At 49.9% G+C, this 19,487-nt stretch overlaps 1 protein-coding gene across 6 annotated transcripts; it reads left to right on the forward strand.

The window, feature by feature from the left end:
- The first annotated feature begins 2,370 nt into the window (after window positions 1-2,370).
- On the forward strand, window positions 2,371-18,608 carry SLC27A4 (solute carrier family 27 member 4). 6 transcript variants are annotated; one of them, XM_077146103.1, is made up of 14 exons: window positions 5,526-5,877; window positions 6,058-6,734; window positions 7,126-7,292; window positions 8,835-9,229; window positions 10,525-10,683; window positions 12,158-12,227; window positions 12,320-12,411; window positions 13,002-13,111; window positions 13,385-13,594; window positions 13,756-13,882; window positions 14,574-14,711; window positions 14,965-15,129; window positions 15,208-15,354; window positions 17,781-18,608. In XM_077146103.1, exons 3-14 carry the CDS (start codon window positions 7,132-7,134, stop codon window positions 17,936-17,938), a joined length of 1,932 nt encoding a protein of 643 aa, XP_077002218.1. In that variant the 5' UTR covers window positions 5,526-5,877; window positions 6,058-6,734; window positions 7,126-7,131; the 3' UTR covers window positions 17,939-18,608. The 6 variants fall into 6 exon arrangements, with proteins under 6 accessions (XP_077002196.1, XP_077002211.1, XP_077002218.1 ...); XM_077146081.1 differs by lacking the exons at window positions 5,526-5,877; window positions 6,058-6,734 and adding an exon at window positions 2,371-5,055; XM_077146096.1 differs by lacking the exons at window positions 5,526-5,877; window positions 6,058-6,734 and adding an exon at window positions 2,371-4,994.
- Window positions 18,609-19,487: the final 879 nt, after the last annotated feature.

Genomic DNA, 19,487 nt, shown 5'->3' on the forward strand with positions numbered 1-19,487 from the left:
CCTCTGGTCTGGTCAGCAGATATCAAATTCCCATCTTCACCATTTTCTAGAAAAGGGACCTAGGGCAGGTCTTTTCCCCTCTCTAATTCCCAGCTTCATAATTAGTAAAAGGTAAATAATTATAGTACCTATTTCCTAGAGTTATTGTGGGGGACTTCAGAGAAAGGATCCAAGGAGCAGAAACTATTTCATTCTTACTGTGTTCACAGGTGGAGGAGGGAAACTGCTAGACTGCAGGTTCATTTTGGAGTGGGAAACAAGCATTTTCCTTGGGTCAGAGCCAAGGTGTGGGGGCAGATGGTGAGAAGTATCAGAAGAGTGAGTGACCCCCTAAATTTTGGGATTTAGAGCCTTTGGAGTTTAGGGTGGCCAATTCTTGTGTGGTTAGGACACAAAGCCTAGAGATGAGCAAGGAATTAACCTGGTGTAACTAGAACCTAGTTCTCCTGTTTGGTTTCCTATGCCTCAGTTTCCCCATCTATAGCAACAGCTACCATTTATTTACAACTGTACCAAGTTGCCAGGCAGTGTTGAGCACTTGAGATGCATTAGCGCATTGACATCTCCAACAACCCCAAGAGGGGTGATACTATTGTGTTTTACCAGTGAGGCAGTAGGACCAGAGCTGGAGCTGGAACCAGGGGCTATTGGAAGACTTACCCAGAAAGAACCGTGTGAGCCCTATCCTAGTGCTGCCACACTAAGGCTTCAGCTTTCCTTGTGCTACCATATCCTAGTCCAGGGCTCTCAGTGGCAGAGAAAGTTTGTAGCAGGCTAAAGACCTACCTTAGAACTCTGGGCTTCTTTTTTTTAACACAGTTTAATTGAGATATATTTTCACACACCAGATAATCCATCCCCAAAGTATGCAATCAGTGGCTCAAAGTATCATCCCATAGCTGTGCATTCATCACCACAGTCAATTTTAGAACATCTTCATTACTCCAAAAAAAGAAGTGAAAAAGGAAACTCAAAATATCCTGTGCTGGTTTGAAACTGTTGTGTCCCCCAGAAAAGCCATGTTCTTTAATCCTGTTTCAATACTGCTGGATGGGATCTTTTCGTTAAGTTGTTTCTATGGAGATGTGACCCACCCAATTGTAGGTGGGACTTTTTGATTAGTTTCCAGGGAGATGAATCTCTATCCATTCAAGGTGGGGGTTGCTTACTGGAGTCCTTTAAGAGGGAACCATTTTGGAAAAAGCTTTAGACCCACCCAGCCAGAGACTTTTGAAGATGCAGAAGGAAAGTGCCCCCCTCCCCCATTAAGTCTTATGAAATGAGAAGCCGGAAGAGAAAGCTAGCAGATGTCGCCATGTGCCTTCCCAGCTGACACAGGTGTTCTGGATGGCATCATTCTTTCTTGAGTGAAGGTAATCCTCTTGGTGCCTTGATTTGGACATATTCATGGCCTTAGAATTGTAAACTTGCAAGTTAATAATTTCCTTTTTAAAAGGCATTCCATTTCTGGTATATTGCATTCTGGCAGCTTTAGTAAACATATCCCATAATGCTTATCTCCTCCTATTTTTTTAAAAAACATTTTAATTCACATACCATACTACCATACAATCCATCGTAAGTGTAAAATCAATGGCACTTGGTATAATCACATAGTTATTAATTTATCACTACAGTTAATAGAACATTCTCGTTTCTTCCGAAGAAAAGTCCCATGCCCTTTAATTCCCCTTATAACATTTAGCTTTGATAAAGTGCCTTTATTAAAATTAATGCAAGAATATTACAATGTTACTGTTAACTATAGACCTTTATTTACATTAATTGTATTTTTCCCATATACCACCCCATTATTAACACCATGTAACAGTGACATACGTTTGTTCTAGTTCATGTAAGAACTTTTCTTATATTTGTACAATTAACTACCATTATTGCCCAGTCTGGGTTTCCCCAAGTTATATAGTACCTGTTTTTATCCTCCAGTTTTCCTTTGGTGACATATATACCATATTCACACTCAGCTTTGTTAATTACACTTAGAGTACTTGCTACCATCCACAGTATTGTGCTATCCATTTCTGAACTTTTTTTTTGAGAATTGGTACAAATTGCCTTTTTTTTTTTTTTTTTACATGGGCAGGGACCAGGAAACGAACCCACATTTCTGAACTTTTACAATCAACCTTACTGAATATTCTGTATTCCTTAAGCATTGATTGCCCAGTCTTTGCCCTCTTTCCATCTCCTGATAACCTATGCTTTCAACTTTAATTCTCAGAGTTTGCTTATTATAGCAAGTTGATATTAGTGAGATCATACAATATTTGTCCTCCCATTTCTGCCTGCTTCAGTCAACATAACGTCCTTAAGGGAACCCTGGGTTTTTTAATGTAAAAAACTGTTCTTGATCTCCTTAAATTTCTACAAAAAGAGGAGGGAATTGGCATGAGTTCCCCATACCCTGTCAATCTTTGGGTTATAAACTACCTTTCTAGAACCCATCGCCAGCTGTGGTCACAGTTCCCAACCTCCCTGGGTCCGAGGCACCTCCACCAGTAGCTCGTTAAAAATCAGCAGTGCCAAGATGGGGGGAGAAATCAGATTCTCTCAGATGGCCTTTGCCCAAATGGGTAGCTCCCCTGCTCCCCAGCTCCCCGTTGGTGCCTGGATTATTCTGGGCCTTCATAGCATTGAAGTGAGATGGGCACTGGCCAGCAGAATTAACTGGGAATGGAGTCTGGTCTGACTGTAGGGCTGCATTTATGGCACCAATTCATGATTGGGGAAAAGTCAGACTAGAGCATTTACCACTAATGAGCTCTTACCACAGTCCCTGAGGCCCTGATGATTTCTGCCTAGAAATTCCCATTCTCCATCTCAATAAACTGTGTTGGTCTTCTTCCTGCTTTCTGAATACACCACGCTTCTTCCTACCTTTGGGAGCATCACTCTGTCCTAGGTCATTACATGGTAATTTCCTTGTTGTTCACATCTCTGCTCAAATGTCACTTCCTTCCTACCTTGCTCTATCACATCACTTTATTTTCTTTGGAGCACTTACTACTCTGAGATGAACTTATCCATACATTTATTTGCTGACCAGGAGGTCAAGGCCCATGTTCTTCACTGCTTGGCACACAATAGGGGTTCGGTCTTTCATCGCTGAAGGAATGGATACCAGGCCCTGTATTGAGCACCCCACTTGCAATATATCATTCAGCCCCTAAAACAATTCCATGGGGTAAAAGTTGATAGTAGCTTCAATTTGCAGCAAAGACCCTGAGTCTCAGGTTCCAGGAGTCTCTTAGTTCACACAGCTGGGATGTGGTAGAGCCTATCCTGGGATATACGGCCTCGAGTCCTCTCCCAGTGGCCAAAGGAAAGTTCCCTTATCTCTCTCTGCCTGATACAAACCGTATTTACCTGCCCCCTGAGCAGTTTGGGGGAACACAGACTCCAAAAACAGTAGCCCTGCTACTGACCATCTGTACATCTTAGCATAGTCACATTAACTTCAGAACCTCGGTTTTCTCACTAGTAAAATGAGAGTATGCGGCCACTGGAGGCTCAGTGAAATCATACGTGTGTAGTATTTAGCACATGGTAAACTCTTAGGAAATGGGAACTGACATTTACAGGGTAGGATCCTGAAGTCACCATGTACAAAGTCTAGCCAGAGGTATTTGTTTTGAAACACACCCAGAGTGTGGGGACTCATACAGTCCAGAGGTTGTAATGTCAAAGAAAACTGAATACCTATAGGGTAGGCACTTCAGTTCCCTGGAGCGGTTTAACTCCTTGGAGTCCAAATATCAGTTTCTGATAAGGTCTGGGGATATAAATGCTTATGTTAGTTTTCCAAACATAGTGCAGATTGGGTCATGTCTGTGGAAAGGAGCCCACTGTGAGATCAACCTAAGCTAAGCCTGTCCCACAAATAACAGGACCTAGCTCTCACCCTTCTTAACAAACCCTCAATGGCTCTTCATTGCTTCTGGGATTAACAGCCTGGCACACAAAAGCCTTTCCAATCACTTATCCCACCACATGGTCCTCCCTTCCCAATGGATCCTAATGCATGAGTCACTAGTCTTCAATCATTTCACAAATACCTTCTGGGGTTTTTAGCTTATACAGATGTTAGGGGTTTGGCAGTGATAGAGAGCAGTCCATCCCTGCCTTCTTGGAGTTGAGTAGTTATGTTGTCTAAGGGCTTTCTACATGCTGGCCCTGTGCTGAGAGCTTGACAGGTATCAGCTCACTGAATCCTTACCCAGCCCTAGGGGACAGGGTTCATGAAGCCTGTATTCCCACTTTACAGATGAGGACACTGAAGCTCTCCACATGGACAGATGATATGCCCAAAGTCTCATAGCTGGGTTTGGGAGTGCAACCCAGATCTGACTGGGAAACAAAGAAGACAGTTAAACAATTACAAGAACATGTGATGAGTGTTATGACAGGAAGTATGGGAGCACTTAGTTAGGGACAACCTATTCTACTGGTCTGATCTCTGCCTGCCCTCTGTGTTTATGTGTCCAACTAGACTGTGAGCAACTCAAAGGCCTTAATTTATCCAGATCCTCCAAGAGGATGCATACATATTTTCAATTTGGAAATATGTCCAAATCTTTGAGACCAAAATTCCACCTTTAATCCCTGTGAATAACCCTGAAAACTCTGTGCTTTCCTTTTTTTAAGGCTTCTGCTAGACCACCCACCAAAGGGACTAGGCAAATCTATTTAAGGAGAAGTTGCAACAGGTCTCTTTATCAGGGAATCAAGTTATCAGAGGCTCAGAGTCCCACAGAACTGGGGCGCTCTTGGCAGGTGGCCTGACAAATAGGTTAACTGATTTGCTACAGGAGAAAGGATCAGAGGCTAAAGTCAACTGAAGACATCAGATTCCGAACCTGTGCCCTTTGTGCCATCTCAAACAGGTTTTCAGTTGTGTATGAGAGAGCCACGGATGGGAAAGGATTCCTGAGCCTTAGTGACGCTTCCAGTCCTGGACGACCCAGCAGACTCAGGTATGCCGGTAGCCCGGGGTCCTAGTGACGCTTCCAGTCCTGGACGACCCAGCAGACTCAGGTATGCCGGTAGCCCGGGGTCTTCTGAACCTTCTGGAGGCTATAAAACATTTGAAGGGAAAAGCCGTCAAAACTTGACTTTGGTGGGACTCGAACCCACAACCAGGCCATGTCTAAACTAACCAGGCCAAACTAGAAGTCCAAAGCGCTATCCATTGTGCAGGAGAGCTAGCTACTATAGTTATCCCTCTTTCATTTCTCCACCTGAAACTGCCCTTTTAGCACTCTAGGCGGGATGCTAGGCTTTTGCTAAACTCTGCCCAGGCGTGACTCCCAGACTCCGCATTCTCGGCTGATGGTGCAGATGTCGGCTCTTTCCCCACGACCCGGACGCCGGGGAACTGGGAGTGAGGGGTATAGGGCGAAACCCGACTACCTCTTTCCAGGTCTCGGGGGTCTACGAAACCGGGCCGGGCGGCGCGGCGCGGACTACTACTCCCAGCGTGCCGCGCGGTGGCGCCGCCCGAGACTGACCCGCACGCGGGGCGAGCTGGGACCGGACGGTGTCGGGCAGTGCAGGGACTGCGCCCGGCGGCTAGCTCTGCGGCGCGCCGGCCGTGGTGAAAGCGCGGGGGTTGTTGCTCCTAGCCGGGGAAGCTCGTTTGGGTTGCGGGAGGCGGGCGGGGGAGGAGCGCGGAGGGTGGGGCCGGGTGGTGGGCGCGGCCAGCCGGTGGCCGGGCTGTGCAGGGCTCAAAACCGGAGGAAAGCTGCTGAGACCCGGCTCTGCGCGCCCTGGGGCCGCTGATGCCCCCCGCGCTCCCCTCTCCGCTGCTGCAGCCGGGCTGCCTTTGGACTGGGCGCCGCGCGGCCGGGCCGACGCTGGGTGAGCACAGCCGGGCCAGCGGGTTCCCGGGTGGGGGAATGTTCCTGGACAAGTCGCGGGAGGTAATGGGGGCGCACCCTGCTGCTCTAACTATCCGCGGGACGCTCTGTTACCCTGGCTCTCTGGGGGCGAGGGCCAGAGGAAATTGTGCACCTCACTTCTCCTCACCCCATCCCTCAGACTTCCGGAACGGGTTCCTGCTCACTGCCCTGGCGGACTCTGAGACCCTAGAAGCTCTCGGACCCTGGACACCCGACGCGTTAGAGTTAGGGACGCTGCTAGTTCGGTCACTCCATCTTTGAGCTTTTTGTGAGGAGGAGCGGGTAGTTTGTAAGGGCTTCCTTTGGCCTCTATCATGTCATCGTCTGGCTTGGAGGCGCTTAGGCTGTTTCACAGCCGTGACCTTCAGCCTCTCCCCAGGAATAGGAGAATCAGAATGAAAACTGAGCCCCATCTCCTGCCCTCTTAAGTCCACAAAGTGCCAGGAATAGAGCCCGAGAGTCCTAATCCTAGACAAGCCCTTGCGGCATAGCCAGCCGTTCCCCTCCCCTTGAGCCCCAAGCCCAAGGATTCAGCTGAGTGGCTTGCTGAATGTGTCTGTGGGTGCCTTCAAGGCCCTCTTCCTCTCCCTCAATCACCTTTACACCTTGGGCGTTCACCTCACTGGCGCTTCTCAGGCTCTAACCTGTTTGCTCTTCTGCCCTCTATTGGCCGACAGAGCATGGAGCTGCCTGAGTGTGGCAAGGATTGAACCAGTCCCCCTTCCCAGGAAGCTGCTCATTGGGGTTTCATGGCTTGGCTTGGTCATTCACAGAACCAACCTGGGTCTCTAGGTTGGGAGTCGAGCTCCCACCTTGGTAAGAACCCAGAGTACCAGGAGAGTGGACTGCTCTGTTTTGGCTGAAAGGGCCTCTGACAGCACATCTCAGTACACCCATTGCACAGAGGGGGCAACCAAGGCCTAAAGTGGGAAAGGAATTTGCCCAAGGTCGCATAGAAAGTGACAGGCAAAGGTGGACTAGGGAGCTAGGGACCCAACCTCCTACCTCTCACTTCCTGCCTCTAGTCTATCTCTCTTAGCTGGCCCTGGGAGCCAAGCTTGGAAGGTACCCCTGTCCTTAGCACTCCCACTCAGTTTGACTAGGCCTCACCATAGATTGATGCTTTACAGTAACAATTGCCTGGCTATTTGGGCCAGGAGTTGAGGGGACTTAGACACTGGGTCTGCTGACTGCCTTGTGCCCACAGGCCACAATGCTGCTTGGGGCATCTCTGGTGGGGGTGCTGCTGTTCTCCCAACTGGTGCTGAAACTGCCCTGGACCCAGGTGGGGTTCTCCCTGCTGCTCCTTTACCTGGGGTCTGGTGGCTGGCGCTTTATCCGGATCTTCCTCAAGACCATCAGGCGCGATGTCTTGTGAGTACCACATCTACCCCTTCCCTTGTTCTCCCATAAAATGCCGGGCTTCCAATCCCCCAAATCTTCCCAGACCAGACTCTGTGGCCTCCCTAGCATAGAGTATCTGGGCCTCAAAGGAGCAACTTTGCTCCACACCCTTTGCCTGACAGTACCTGGTACCTCCATCTCCAAGGTCAAAGTCTCCTCTTGGGAAAATTCCCTAACCTGAGTTCCCTAACCTGGAGCAGGCTTAGGGTCTAGGATACACATCAAACACCAAGGTATATTATAAGGGCATTGTAGCTCATGAGAGATTGAAGAAGTATCCTGTGAGAAAGGCCCTGTTCTCAGGTTGGTGTGTGTCAGAGGGCACAAGGAACACTGACAGTACTAAAGCAGGGCCCTGAGTCAGATGTCTTGGAGAACATTCTCCTCAAAGAAAGTCAGGCATGGTCCACAGGGGCATCCTGTACCAGAAACATCTGCTGTCACCTCCTCTTTGCCAGATGCTGGGTTGGGCTCTGGGGTCCCTTGGGAACAAGATAGGTCCAGTCCTGGGCCAAGCTCAGACTGGTCAGGGAGATAAGAAGGGGACACAGTAAACCCCTAAACTAGCAGTGCCATATGGACAAAGACCCTGATGGACAAAGAGCACAGTGTCCCATGTTGAGAATGAGTAACTCAGAATTTGTCCAATCTGAATTGATTACAAAATGAGATGTTTAATGACCATGGCAGGAGGGTAGTAGCAGCTGAGAGAGTGTGGAGCAAGGAGAAATGGTGTCAGGTCAGGGACTTGGGGAATCAGAGAGGCTCCTTGAAGGAAAAGTAACTTTACATGAATTGCACCTCCAAGGTAGCAGGAAGAGGGTATTCCAACAAAAGGGAACAGCATCAACAAAGGCAGAGAGGTCTGAATTGCTGGGAGAGTTTGGGAATCAGAAGGTGGGTGGGGGTGCAGAAAAAGGGGATCTTGCCAAGTGGTCCCACAGACACTGAATTTGGCACTGAGCAGGATATGGGGTAGGAGACAGTGAACATGACAGAGTCCTACCCTTGCTGGGTTCACAGGAGAAAGACTAGACAAATTAGAAAACTTATCCGGTATTTACTATGGCAATGAGTGTTGGGGTAAGTACAAGGGGCCTCTGAGAGGCCCTACATGAGGAGTTTGAACTTTAACTTGGAGGACCAAAGAGCCCTAGAAGGCTTCTGACAGAGCAGCAGGCTCAGAGCAGAGCTGAAAGTGTAGAAGTTGAACTTTGGAGTCTGAGAAGCATGGTGCTCAAATCCTGGCTTGGCCACATCTCATCTGTGAAGCCCAGGGCAAGCCATTGTCCAGTTGGAGCCTCAGTATCCTCCTCTGTACAGGAGAAAGAGTAATCACACCAATCTCTCAGCGTCATTGTGAAGAATCAGTGAGATGATGCATGTTGTGGGGCTTACACGGTGCCTCGCAGGCAGAAGGTGCTCAGAAATGGCACACCCTGGAGCATTTGTCAGTTCATTTAGCTACCACCCCCACCTGCCAGCAGTCATGGCTCCATTGCTCCCACACAGTGGTGGCCTGGTGCTTCTGAAAGTGAAGGCAAAAGTGCGGCTGTACCTGCGGGAGCGGCGGACAGTGCCCATTTTGTTTGCCTCAACGGTTCAGCGCCATCCTGACAAGACAGCTCTGATCTTCGAAGGCACAGACACGCACTGGACCTTCCGCCAGCTGGATGACTACTCGAGCAGCGTGGCCAACTTCCTGCAGGCCCAGGGCCTGGCCTCAGGTGATGTGGTTGCTCTCTTCATGGAGAACCGCAATGAGTTCGTGGGCCTGTGGCTGGGCATGGCCAAGCTGGGTGTGGAGGCGGCACTTATCAACACCAACCTACGGCGGGATGCCCTGCGCCACTGCCTGACCACCTCCAGGGCACGGGCCCTCATCTTTGGCAGTGAGATGGCACCAGGTGAGCCCTGGGGACTGACCAGTGGTGGTGGTGGGGTATCTCATAGGACCTTGCACAGCCTACCACTTCCCTCTAGTCCTGGAGAAGGCTATATGGCTCAGTAGTTAAAGGCATGAGCCCTAGAGTCAGATCCCATGAGCCTCTGCCATGTGTAAGCTGGAGATCCTAGTAAGAGACCTGAATTCTTGGAGCCTCAGTTTCCTCATCTATATTACCTACCTCATACTGTTTTCAAGAATATACTTCACCTGAAGCACTAAGCACAGTGTATGGGTGCTGGGTGAGCACTTAGATATAATGGCAATCATTCTTTTGCTTAATTAGGCCTCAATTGCCTCATCTATAAAATGGGAATACAAATCCATTCTCTGCTGTCCTCACAGAGCTTGTGTCTTATTTGCTACCATATTGAGCACTGACAGTGTGCTGAGCTTGGTACTTTACAGGCAGCAGCTTTAAGTGTCACAAAGATTAGGTAAGGTAGGGATCATCATATAGGTTTTACAGATGAGGAGACTGAGATTCAGAGGAGTTTGAGGAACTCACCCAAGGTCACGTAGCTGATAAGTGAAAGAACTAGGATTTGACCTTGAGCTTAACCACAGTGCCAGTATTCTTTTCCCCGACACTGCTGTGATGGTAAGATAATGGACAGGGAAGATTATTAAAATGCTGAAAGGGGAAGATACAGTAGGGAGAGGGGAAAGGTTTGGACAAACGAGGAAACCAGAGAAAGTGGGGCTGAGCAGGTCACACTGGCCGATGCCCAGGGAACATGATTATCTGGATGTCTTTGCAGTACACAGAGGAGGCTGAGTGAAGATTCCCACTCTCTGAAGGGGCTTGAAGGCTGCTGGCCTCTGACACCCTCACTTCTCCCTTGTAACTAGACCCCATTTAGTAGCATAATTCAATGGTGAAGAGGTCAAAACTTGGTGTGAGGCAGAACTGGCATTGACTCCCAGGTCCAGTACATTCCAGCTGCTATAATATCCCTCCTATTCTCAGAGCCTCTGCTTCCTCATCTGTAAAATCAGCTGTTATTGGTACCTACTTTACAGGATCATGTCAGCAGGAGAATACCTGTAAAGAGCCTGCTGCAAAGATAGCTAGCTACTAATGGGAATGTTGCTCCAATCACCATCTTCCTTGTATGGAGGCTCAGGTGCTTTACCGTCTCTTGGGGTGGCCCAGTCAGTCTCTCCTGACAGTATGGCTAGCACTAACATGAACAGAGGTCTTAGAACCTGGGGTTTCCGGGACTACCTTGCTGACCTACCCTGTCTCCCCTGCAGCTGTCTGTGAGATCCGTGCTGACCTGGACCCCTCACTGAGCCTCTTCTGCTCTGGCTCCTGGGAGCCCAGAACAGTGCCTGCTGGCACAGAGCACCTGGACCCCCTGCTGGAAGATGCCCCCAAGTACCTGCCCAGTCCCCCTGACAAAGGCTTCACAGGTGGGCTCCCAACCCCCACAGAAGGGTTCTGAGATGGGCTGAGGACAGAGCGCTGGCCTTGGGAATGTCATACTCCAGGGGTTACAGTAATCATTAATGGGCTCGTGTGTGTGAAAGTACCCAGCACACAAAATCCAGTTCTTTGATTTGTTGAGCAGTCCTTCATTGATGCCTGACGTGAGCAGGATCATGTGGACTCCAGGAAGCTGCTATGTCTGAATTTTGGCTGGTGGAGGGGGGTTGGAGAGGCAAGATTGTTTCCGTCTTCATCAAGCACCTTTTCAATGTCAGACACTGTTGGGTCTCCGCCTGTGCTCTCTCTGCACTGGGCTGCCTGCCTTCCCCTCTACCTTCTCCAGGCAGCCTCCCTGAGCCACACCTCTCTCCCTCTACACTCCTGCCTCCCTTACTCCTTTGGTTCTCTTCTCATGCCTTTCTTTGTGAATATGCTCAGCCTGCTAAATTGACTGGTGGCTCAGAGCTTGGACTATCAAGCCAGATCTGAATTCATATCCTGGCGCTACCTCTTACCTTGTGTTACCCTGGGAACCTAACCTTTGATTCCCTCAGCCATAAAACTGGGGACAGTAAGAGAACCTGATTTATAGGGTGGCTCTGAAAATGAAAAAACACAGTGGTTAAAGCCCTGAAGCTAGGGTGTGGCAAGAAATGCTAGGTAATTGGTCCTTATTATTATTTAAGCTCCCTTGTGTACATGTCTTGTCTCTTAGGTGTTTTTATCGATTATCTGAAGGCAGGAACTCTGGCTGATTTACCCTGGTGTCCTTAAGGCCAGCCTAGGGCTATCACGTGGCCAGCATTCAGAGAGCTTGAGATGATTGCTACTTAATATGCAGAATCATCCCACAGAATTCCTGATCTTAGAAACCTCCAGTGTGGTAGGACTGAACCTCATACAGAAATGATATGACAGTCCCTGTTGAAGGATAAAGGGTGGGATAAATAAGTGGTCAGTGGAGTAGAAGCTGCCCGGTCTCTTCCTCTACCTGGAACACCCAACTTCTGGCATAATGCTTACCCACATTCTTAAGGCTTGGTATAGGTGTCACCTCCTTCAGGAATCCTGCCCTTCTCTCTCAAGCCTGGGTCAAGTGCCTCTGCTGTGTTTTGATAGGTCCTGTGCTTTCCACCCTCATCCCAGCACTTTGGAATTGCCTGTATACTCATCTGACTGTCTGCTAGGCTGTGACCTCCTCAGGGGTAGAGACTGCCCATCTTAGTCCCTCTTGTATCCCTAGGCTTGCCCAGAGTGTGGACCCAGGTAACATTTCTTGAAGGAATAAATGCAGGCATTACAACAGAGAGCAGTGTCTTGAGTTGTCAGAGTAGGCTTCCTAGAAGAAGTGTGATGGGCACACACGCTGAAGGAGGTGCACACGCGGGTGTCCATCTGTCTCACTCTGTCCAGCCCTGTGCCCCCCACCAACGGCCATTCCTGTCTACTTTCTCTCAGATAAGCTCTTCTATATCTACACATCAGGCACCACAGGGATGCCCAAAGCTGCCATTGTGGTCCACAGCAGGTAAGGGACAGGTGCCTGAGGAGTGGGCAGGGCCTGGGAGCCTCTCTTGCCTCTCCAGGGGCCCATGGGTTCTTTGCCTTCTCCCCTCCTAGGTATTACCGCATGGCTGCCCTAGTGTACTATGGATTCCGAATGCGGCAAGATGACATTGTTTACGACTGCCTTCCCCTCTATCACTCAGCAGGTAAACCTGGGCCTGGCCCCCTCCCTCCAGTCCTCAAGAACTACATCCCCCTTTTCAAGCAGGTGTGTTGCAGTGGAAACACATGAGCTTTGGAGTTGAATCTGAGTTCAAATCCAGACATTGCCATTGACTCCATCTTAGTTGTCTCATATATGAAATGAGGGTAACCACACCAGTCTCAAGCCATGTGTGGTGTCTGCATTCCACAGGATTCCTGAGCAGGCCTGATAGTTCGTTTCATTTCCACAGATGTACAAGGCATTCTGCTTGGTTTTAGGCACTTGGGAGGAGACAGAGTTGAGTAAATATAGTTCCTGCCCTCAAGATGCTTAAGAGTCAGTGTGTGTTTGGAGCAGGATGAATGATGGGAACTTACCTAGTATAAGAAGGTAGGAGGCCGGTCTGAAGAGTGTGCAGTTAGTCTTGTAGGTGTCTGAACAGGGCAGAGATCAGTTTGTGTAGGAGAAGCAGAAGAAAGGAAGAGAGACGGGAAATGGGGCCTGTTAGGAGGCTGGCCTAGACGAGAGGAGGCCCTGGGGGCAAGGGTCTTCCATCTCCCTGACTTCTGGAGTCCACCCTTCTGCCTTCAGGAAACATTGTGGGAATCGGGCAGTGCCTGATTCACGGCATGACAGTGGTGATTCGGAGGAAGTTCTCAGCCTCCCAGTTCTGGGACGATTGTGTCAAGTACAAGTGCACGGTAAGTGGAACTCTGTCCCCTTGTAACCCTCCCGTTAACCCACTTCAGGGATACCTTTCTTAGAGCTGGATACCTTTCTTAGAGCTGGAGTAGCCAGTTATTCAGAGCAACATTTCCATTGTTCAGAGGGGAAACTAAGGCCCTGAGAGGGAAAGGGTCACAGAGCCAGCCCCTGGGGGAGACAGAATTAGTAGGAGAAGGGTTTTGGGGTGTTGGGAGGTTATGAAGTGAGAACAACCTTAGGGGCTAGAATCACACCAATTTTACCTCCAGATTGTGCAGTACATCGGAGAGCTGTGCCGCTACCTCCTGAACCAGCCACCCCGGGCGGCAGAAAACCGGCACCAGGTGCGCATGGCACTAGGTAATGGCCTCCGGCAGTCTATCTGGACCGACTTCTCCAGCCGCTTCCACATTCCCCAGGTGGCTGAGTTCTACGGGGCCACTGAATGCAACTGCAGCCTGGGAAACTTTGACAGCCAGGTGTGGTCCAGGTTGGGGCATGGGCAGAGCGTTGTGGGGATGGACCAGAGGGCCCTGGGTGGGCTTGGGGGGCAGAGTTCCAAGGGTGCTAGATACCCCTCTCATCATCCAGTTTTGGGTCCATGGTGGAAGAGCTCAGGCATAAGTCTTGGCCTTCACAGGTGGGGGCCTGTGGCTTCAACAGCCGCATCCTGTCCTTCGTGTATCCCATCCGGCTGGTGCGTGTCAATGAGGACACCATGGAGCTGATCCGGGGGCCTGATGGTGTCTGCATTCCCTGCCGGCCAGGTCTGCCTGGAACTGGAATTGGGGGTTGGCTCAGGAGGGAAAAAGCCCAAGTGTGAGTGGGTGGGAAGCCCTATTCTGACCAGTGCCATCAGTGAGTTCTTCTCTTAGTTTTACAAGTTATTCATTTCTTCCATCCATCCATTCATCCCTTCACCATCCCAGCCATCCATCTGTCTGTCCATTCATTCATTTTCATCTTGACTCAGGAGGACTCTGTCCAGGCTGCCTGGGTTTGATCTTGACTCAGCCACTTAGCTCTGTGACATGGGCAAGTTATTTAGCCTCTCTGCCTGAATTTCCTTATATGCAAATGGGGATGATAGCAGCACCCACCTCATCAGGTTGACCTGAAGATTATTTGTGATAATGTAAAGCTCCTCTAGGCACAGAAGAGGGGCTTGTAAGTACTAGCTTTGGTCAGACTGTCTTTGTAGATCTTGACCACCCATTGTTTATTTGTTCATCTTCCCATCCATTCAGTGAACAGACATCACTGAGAACCTACCTGTGTCAGAAATGCCAAGATAAGCTAACTGCCCTGAGGAAGCTCCTAAGTCAGGGAGAGAAATGGGGCATTTCCCTGGGAAGCAGTGTGAATAGATGTTAGATCAGGACACATGGTGTTCAGGGGTAGAAGGAACAGGTGGAAGAGACTACCTGTCAAATCTGACCCTGCTTTCCCCACCCCTAGGTGAGCCAGGCCAGCTGGTGGGCCGCATCATCCAGCAGGACCCCCTACGCCGCTTCGATGGCTACCTCAACCAGGGCGCCAACAACAACAAGATCGCCAACGACGTCTTCAAGAAAGGGGACCAGGCCTATCTCACTGGTGAGTGGACATCTCTCCTGAAACCTTTTCAGCTCCCTTCTTCCCTTAGCAGCTCCTTCTTGGGGCGGGAGGTATAAGGGGAAGTCCCCCCCACCTTCAGAGAACACCTCCCTAGGACTCCCCCCAGCTTCAGCCCTTATGGCAAAACAGATCCTTGGGATTCAGCAGAGACTGCCTGGCCTAAACCTCTGCGTCAGGAGCCGAGGCAGGCCCAAGCTCTGCGGCACCCCACCCCTTTGCTACACACCCTTAGGCGATGTGCTGGTGATGGACGAGCTGGGCTACCTGTACTTCCGAGACCGCACCGGGGACACGTTCCGCTGGAAGGGAGAAAACGTGTCCACCACTGAGGTGGAAGGCATACTCAGCCGCCTGCTGGACATGGCCGACGTAGCAGTTTATGGCGTCGAGGTGCCAGGTGTGTGGGATGGCATGGACGGGCAGATGTGCACACCTCCCTGCCACAGTTGCTCATTGTCTATCTTGCTGCCTCCAGGAACTGAGGGTCGGGCCGGAATGGCGGCTGTGGCCAACCCCGCTGCCAGCCACGATTTGGAGCATTTTGCACAGGTCCTAGAGAAGGAGCTGCCCGTATATGCCCGCCCCATCTTCCTGCGATTCCTGCCTGAGCTGCACAAAACAGGTCTGTCCCCACCCTCACTCCAACTCTCAGGTTTCACACCTAGCCTCCTTCCTGTTTCCTTCCTTAGAAAGACTAGGATGGCTGACATTTGACCTTAACCCACAGCCTTACTGGGTAGGTGGTAAACTGACCTCCCATTGTACAGGTGAGCAGACTGAGCCTTCAGAGAGAAGAGGGCCATCCATTTGTTAATGAAACAAATATCTTTTGAGTGCCTACTAGGTGCCAGTCACTGTGTTACATACCTCGGGGATATAGGTAATAAATACATTTTGACAGGGTCTTTGCCTTCTTAAAGCTAGAGCAGTGCAGAGGTGGCTGTAGGAAAAGGAATTCCAAAGATGAATGAAATACAAGTGATTAGTCTGTCCACAAAGTAAATGAAAGGGGGTTTGGCTTACTGCTGGGATGACTGGGATGTTCTCCTGGAAGGTGATGTTTAAGCTGAGACCTGAATGAAAAGGAAGAAATTACAGGGGTAGGGAGGAATTCCAGGCTGTGGGAACAGTAAGTATGAAACTCCAGCAGCAGGAAGGATCTTGGGTGCTGGAGGAATAAAAGGAGGCCCCTGAAGCTGGAGCAGAGTGAGAGGGGCAGGGAGTAGAATGTGATGGGATGGAGAGGCCAAAAGAAACCAGAACCCAGAGCAAGGTCTGGGCTACTGTGTGGGAAGAGGGAGAGGACTGCAGGTTGGGAGAGGAGTACAAGGGCTGTCACAGACATCCAGGTGAGAGACAAGCAATGTGCCCACGCATACAATAGGGCAACTGCATTCTTCCAGCTGTTCTACTGATACCTCTCGGAAGTTCTCTTGTGGTTGCCTGGAAGCACTGAGACTTGTGCCCAGACCTTGGCTGGCTATTCAGTCTCTGACCATATCTGCCTGGGTGTCTCCCATGTGGTCTTCATGCCACCTCCTGTCCCCAATGAAAGGCCTTTCCTTTCAATCTGGCCCCTGCCAAATAGTAGGTACCTAGTCCTCTGAAGCAGGGGGTGAGTCTTGGGCCTCAGTGTAGCCCGGGATGGGGATGCTAGTGCTAAACTGTTGATCAAGACTGTGAGCTGGGTGGGCCATGGTGGCTCAGCAGGCAAGAATGCTTGCCTGCCATGCCAGAGGACCCGGGTTTGATTCCCAGTGCCTGCCCATGTAAAACAAAACAAAACAAAACAAAACAAAAAATTGTGAGCTCCCTGTGAGTGGATTGAATGACCACTGTGGCTTCTTGTCCAGTGGAGGCAGGGAAGGCAGGATAGACTTTGCCACAGAACAAATCACCACAAAACCTCATTATTGCCTAAAATAACCACTATATTTGCTCATGATTCCATGGGTTAACAATTTTTTGGTTAACTTCAGCTCAGCAGTTCTTCACTTGGCCTCACCTGGGTCACACAAAGAGCTGCAGTTATAGGTGACTCAGCTGGGGCAAGACAGTCTAAGGTGACATTACTCGAAATCAGGCTCTCGGCTGGTTGGTTTTACAGTACTGTCCAACAGAACTTTCTACATGATGGAAATGTTCTGTTTCTGCACTGTCCAACACAGTTGCTACTACAAGTTCTGTGTGGCTGTCAAGCACTGGAACACATACCTGAGGAACTGAATTTTAAATTTTGTTTAATTTTAATTAATTTAAATTTAAATAGCCACATATGATTAATGGCTGTAGAAAGTGTGAATCTATGGTGTCTCAGCTGGGATGACTCCCGATCCATGTGGTTTATCCTTCAGAAGCCTGGACTGGTCTCGGGGCACTTCCAAGAGGGTGGGGTTGGATGCTGTAAGGCCCAAAAAGGCCCAGACTCACTCCGAACTCCCACATTACTAACTGTGTGATGTTGGCCCTGTAACGTGCCTCTCTGAGCATCAGTCTTCTCATCTGTACATTGGGCTTATACCATTAATTGAAATGTACATAATTTATTTTATATACTATTAAGAAGCATTCTGCTAATTAAACTATTTTGGACATATGCGGACATGTGCATCTTAGAATCCATAAAATGTTCAGCACCTGCCTCATGGGGTTGAAGTTTGGATTATATGAGATCACACCCCACATAGTAGGTGCTCAAATAAATGGAATCATCACATGCGAAGACCCAAGTTCTGGTCCCTCCTCTGCTCTTAGTATATGTGTCCTCGGGCAAGTGGCTTCAAGTCTCATTTTCCTTATCTGCAAAACAGATAATGCAGCACCCCTCTTGCCAGGGCTGATCTGAGAAGCAGTACATTATATAATGGATGGACCATTACTCGCAGACTCTAACGGGCTAAGTCCCCTTCTCCCATACCTCCCCTTTTCTCTTGTCTCTTTAGCCCTCCCTCCCCCTGACCCCTCTTCGACACTGGTAGTTAAGTTCCTGGGGGCCACTGCCCCATACCATCTGACTCTTCTTCCCTCTTGTCTCCCTTGCTCTCTCAGGGACCTACAAGTTCCTGAAGGCAGAGCTGCGAAAGGAGGGCTTTAATCCAGCCATCGTGAAAGACCCACTGTTCTACCTAGATGCCCGGAAGAGCCGCTACTTCCCATTGGACGGACAGGCCTACACCCGCATCCAGGCTGGCGAGGAGAAGCTGTGATGTGCCCCCTGAATCTCTCTGAGGGCCAGTGGATGCTGGATCCAGAGCCCCAGCTCCCACCCCAGAGAGGTCCCGGGTGATGCCAAACCAAAGCAAGCAGGGCATGGCACCTCCACCAAGGTGCTGACCCCTGTCCCTGAAAACTGCCATTTGACTCACTGCCACCTCACCCATACCCTATAGAGGTTTTCTGTGAAAGCCTCTTATCCATGAGACTGATTGGACCCCTAAGGATGATGTCTTGCTTAAGGGCAGGGGAGGTGGAGGGGTCACCAGGCTCTCTCCAGAGAGGGGAGCTCGTAAGTGGGACCAGGGTAAAGAAGCCCCCAGACTCAGGAAACCATCAGAGTGGGCAGGATTAGCCCAGTCAATCAGGAGACTAAAAAGGATCCTGGTCCTCAAGGTGCCCAGATGTCTCTCAGCCCTGCCCATGCCTCTAGGAAGCCAGAAGGATCCAGTGAGGACTCTGCTTCTCCATTGTCAGTGGGAAACCCAGACAGAGCTCCCTTCTTTCCCCCTATCCATCCTTCTCTCCCTGGGTTGCTGCCTGGTTGCCCCTCAGGCAGGGCTTTTTTGTCTTTATGGGTCTGTGTCACCTTCTCCATCTCAGTCGTGACCTGATCATGAGAAAAGGAGAAATGGACCAATAAATTCTGCCTTGTATCCCCCAGCCCTGTGCATGCCGTGTGAGCTCTTTCCGACCCCTGAATCCTCCAGCCCACCACTGGCCTGGGCTTCTAGGCCCTGCTCATATCCTACCTACTGGTCCTCTGGCCCATGTACTCATGTATCCATTCATTTATTCACTTAGACCCTAGGGATACTCCATATAAGATGACACAGCCTCTGCCTTCAATTCCTGTCTCAGAGCCAGCTCCTATCTGAGTCTGGAAGGTGGTTAACAACATAAGCTTAAAAGTCCAGACCAGCCCTGTCATTCATAAACGTGTGACCTTGGGCAAGCACATTAGACTTCTCATCTGCAAAATGGAAATAACCAGTTAAGAGGATTCAGAGAGTTAAAGGTAGCTGTTATAAAGAAGGAGATGTTCAGGGTCTTTGCATTGAAACCCTAACCTAGGGCAGGATTCCATCTCCAGATCCTTGCTTATGCTATTTCTTCAACCTGTGGTGCATTCCCCAGTAGTTCAAGGGGCTGGACAGGCCTGTTGGGGGTGGGGGTGGGGTGGGAGTCCAGTACTGTGAGAACCAGCGCAGCAGGGCTGCCTAAACCTTGTCCAGGCAGAATCCAGGAAAGGTTCCTAGAGTGGAGTCTTAACAGAACAATGCTGATGGTGAGGCAGCTGTCTTCCAGGCTCCATCAGCCAGAGTCACATCCAGCCTGTAAACTTAATGCTTAATGGGAAAGGGGTCCAGGGTATGTGCCTGGTGCTTGAACTTCACCATTTAATCCCCACCACAAGTCTGAGATGGATTTTGTAATGGGCTTTTCAAGGAAAGAACCGGAACTTGGAGGTTTTGAGTCACTTGGCCAAGGTCACATAGCAAGTAGTGAGGGCTGGAATGCAGCTTTGACTCCAGGAATCCT

This window comes from Tamandua tetradactyla, chromosome 2, assembly GCF_023851605.1.
Source record: "Tamandua tetradactyla isolate mTamTet1 chromosome 2, mTamTet1.pri, whole genome shotgun sequence".
NCBI lineage: Eukaryota > Metazoa > Chordata > Mammalia > Pilosa > Myrmecophagidae > Tamandua > Tamandua tetradactyla.